The sequence below is a fragment of the Lindgomyces ingoldianus genome (assembly GCF_010093535.1).
Source record: "Lindgomyces ingoldianus strain ATCC 200398 unplaced genomic scaffold BDR25scaffold_39, whole genome shotgun sequence".
Lineage (NCBI taxonomy): Eukaryota > Fungi > Ascomycota > Dothideomycetes > Pleosporales > Lindgomycetaceae > Lindgomyces > Lindgomyces ingoldianus.
The window spans coordinates 227,372-230,217 of NW_022985200.1; the positions used below are offsets into that span (position 1 = coordinate 227,372).

The 2,846-nt window shown below is 40.8% G+C and overlaps 1 protein-coding gene across 1 annotated transcript; it reads left to right on the forward strand.

Moving 5' to 3' along the window:
• Positions 1-332: 332 nt before the first annotated feature.
• BDR25DRAFT_378892 (uncharacterized protein) lies at positions 333-929 on the forward strand (the record flags this gene model as incomplete). The annotated part of the gene is made up of 1 exon (XM_033697577.1): positions 333-929. A coding segment is annotated over one exon (573 nt), but the record flags the coding sequence as incomplete, so codon positions are not given.
• Positions 930-2,846: the final 1,917 nt, after the last annotated feature.

Below are 2,846 nucleotides of genomic sequence, written 5' to 3' on the forward strand. Positions count from 1 at the left end.
CGCGACCTCTACAATCTCCTGAGCACGCTACCAAAGCTCTCGAGCACCTCAAGGACAAGCTCGTCCACCGCAAGGACAAGCTCATCCACCGCAAGGACATACTCGTCCACCTCAAGGACATATTCGTCCACCGCAAGGACAAGCTCGTCCACCGCAACGACATACTCGTCCACATCAAGGACAACCTCGTCCACATCAAGAACAACCTCGTCCACATCAAGAACAACCTCGTCCACATCAAGAACAACCTCGTCCACCTCAAGGACAACCTCTAACCAACTACGTCATAAATATGACAGACTCTGCTGATATGCTAGTCTCAAAGACTACAATTACTCAACACAACCAATGACTGGGACCGATGGATCTACCTCCAAAAGTCAGTCGCGCAACAGCTGTTTGTATGGGAATACTGCAACCCAGAGCTCTCAGCAGCCGAGGTGAGGATACTAGGAGACGAACCAGTCGAACCAACATACGACGATCATCAATCCGGCGCTACTAAACCATCTGAAATGGATGCGAAAAACCTATCCGGCTATACCGCCGACCACAATCAATGGGAGCGCAAAATTACAGAATACAAGACCCTGCGCAAATCTCTAGCTAGGATGGGCGCAGAGATCTCTCGTACAATCGCACTCCAGCACTACTTCTTGATTAAGGATCACAATGATGCCTACAACAAACTCGTAGCGCTCAAACGTCAACTAGCACCAACCAGCTCCAATCGCCAAAGGATACTTATAGAGCAATACCGAGCTCTTCAAAAGAAACCACGCAAGGATTTTGACGCATGGCTAAGCGAATGGCTACAAACTGTCGGGCAGTACAGAAGAGCGAATCTTCCAGATGTCCAGGGTACCCGCGCGCAAACTGACTTGCTTCGTACTATTAAGCCTTAAGCACTAGAGGCATGAGGAACTGGATTGAATTCATTGCTAGAGGAGTCCTTTGTAGGAGTCTATATATATGCGAAATAAGTGGGTGAGTCTTGGCAATAGACCATGGTGAGATAGATGCATATGACTATGGTGACGACGCATCCGGTCATGGTGACGACGCATCCGACCATGATGACGACGCATCCGACTATTGTGTGACTACTGCAAACATTATATATTATTTAAAGGCCTAAAGTATAAGCTGTATCTAACATTCTTTTAACATGTCTAAGTAGCGTTAATAGAAATGCATTTGTGTAGAAAGAGTAGTTTAGTATAGTTTTAGTAAAAGTAAACAACTTAGGTGTGTAAGCAACTTGCTAGTAGAGTACGTTAGTAGTTATTAAAGCTATAGTGCGCTGCTTATTCTATGTAGTTAAAAATCTTTATATTTTTATCTAACTTTAACTAAGTATTTAGAGAGATTTAGTAGCTGCACATCGCGATTTGCAGTTTACTAGCAAAGTGCGCGTGCTAAAAAGGCGAGGGTGACGCTAAGCATTACGCTGATTTTTAATAATGATGATGATGTCTTTATTACGCCCGGCTCTAGCCTAGAGGGCACTAGTGTGTTATTACCTAAGCGCTTCCTTGGTGATGGCTTAACTCCTTGTAGCCCTTACATGCCTCCTGCTCCGCTATCTAGCGTAGTTGTTACATATCCCTCTAATTATAATTTGTAGCAAGTGTTCTTAAAGTCTCTTTTTTAAGTGTTTAAAGTCCTTTTCTTAGCAAGTAAAGCAGAGCCTGCTGTTATATAGAGTTAGTATTAAGCGTCTCTTTCCTACTATTGTCTCTATAGTTCTAGGTTCCTATCTTCTTTTTTGCTCTAGGCAGCCTATTGCTATTGCGTACTTAACTGTTATCTTTACTGTGTTAATGTCTAGCAACTATTCTGCTAGGTCTGCTAGTGCCTTTTTTTTAAAAAGAAGGGGAGGTTTTCTTTTCTAGTCTTTATTTACTAAAGCATTTATATTTAAAGTGTGTCCTATCTTTAGCATTAAAAAAGGAAGTGCTAAATAGTTTCTTCTGCCTAACTATATATGCACATGTTTAAGTCTACAGCTTTTATTTAGTTTAGGTATATATTTAGCTATATTATTTTAGTTTATAATTATGCTAGTATGTTTACTTCTTGCTAGGTTAAGGTGTTATAGAGCTTTTTAGTGTGTTTCTTTAGTAAAGCTATGTTTATCTTACGCAAGTATTTCTTTACTTTTATTAGTAAGTCTTTTCTTTGTTTTTAGTTTTTTACTATAGTCCTAGTTACTATTAACTTTACTTAGTAAAAAAGTTTAGTTAGCATACTACTATTTACTATAGCTTTTCTTACTACTTTTTTAGCCTTTTTTACTAAATTATTGCTTCCTGCTAGGCACTATACTATATATACAGAGCACTGCCTTTTCTTTAGTGCTTAAGTTGTGTTATAGATCTATTTAATGCTAGCTTAGCTAGACTAATCCTGCAGTTAGTGTATTACTGTCAGATTGAAGCACTGTTTCTAGGCTTCCTAAGATGAATGATGGGTTTGGATATGATGTATGGGTTGATGATTGATTGTGTTGATTTATCGATCCTTTTTCTGCTCTACTCGTGTTGCTCGGCTTTTTGTTTTGCCGCTCCGAGTCCCTCGCGCACTTGCCCTATGCGCGACCAGCTTGCAAAATGCTGCAATTTGCTGCAAACTGCTGCAACATGCTGCAAAATGCTGCAACATGCTGCAAAATGCTGTAATTTGCTACAAAATGCTGCAATTTGCTGCAACATACTGTTCGAGCTTATTGCTCGTACTATGTAGCAGCTTTCGTCAAGCGTTCCTCCTGTCTTGACAGTAGGTGCGCATATCTGACACACCCCCTTAGCTTGGACATGCTTTAAGCTGGTTCCCGATTGCGCAAC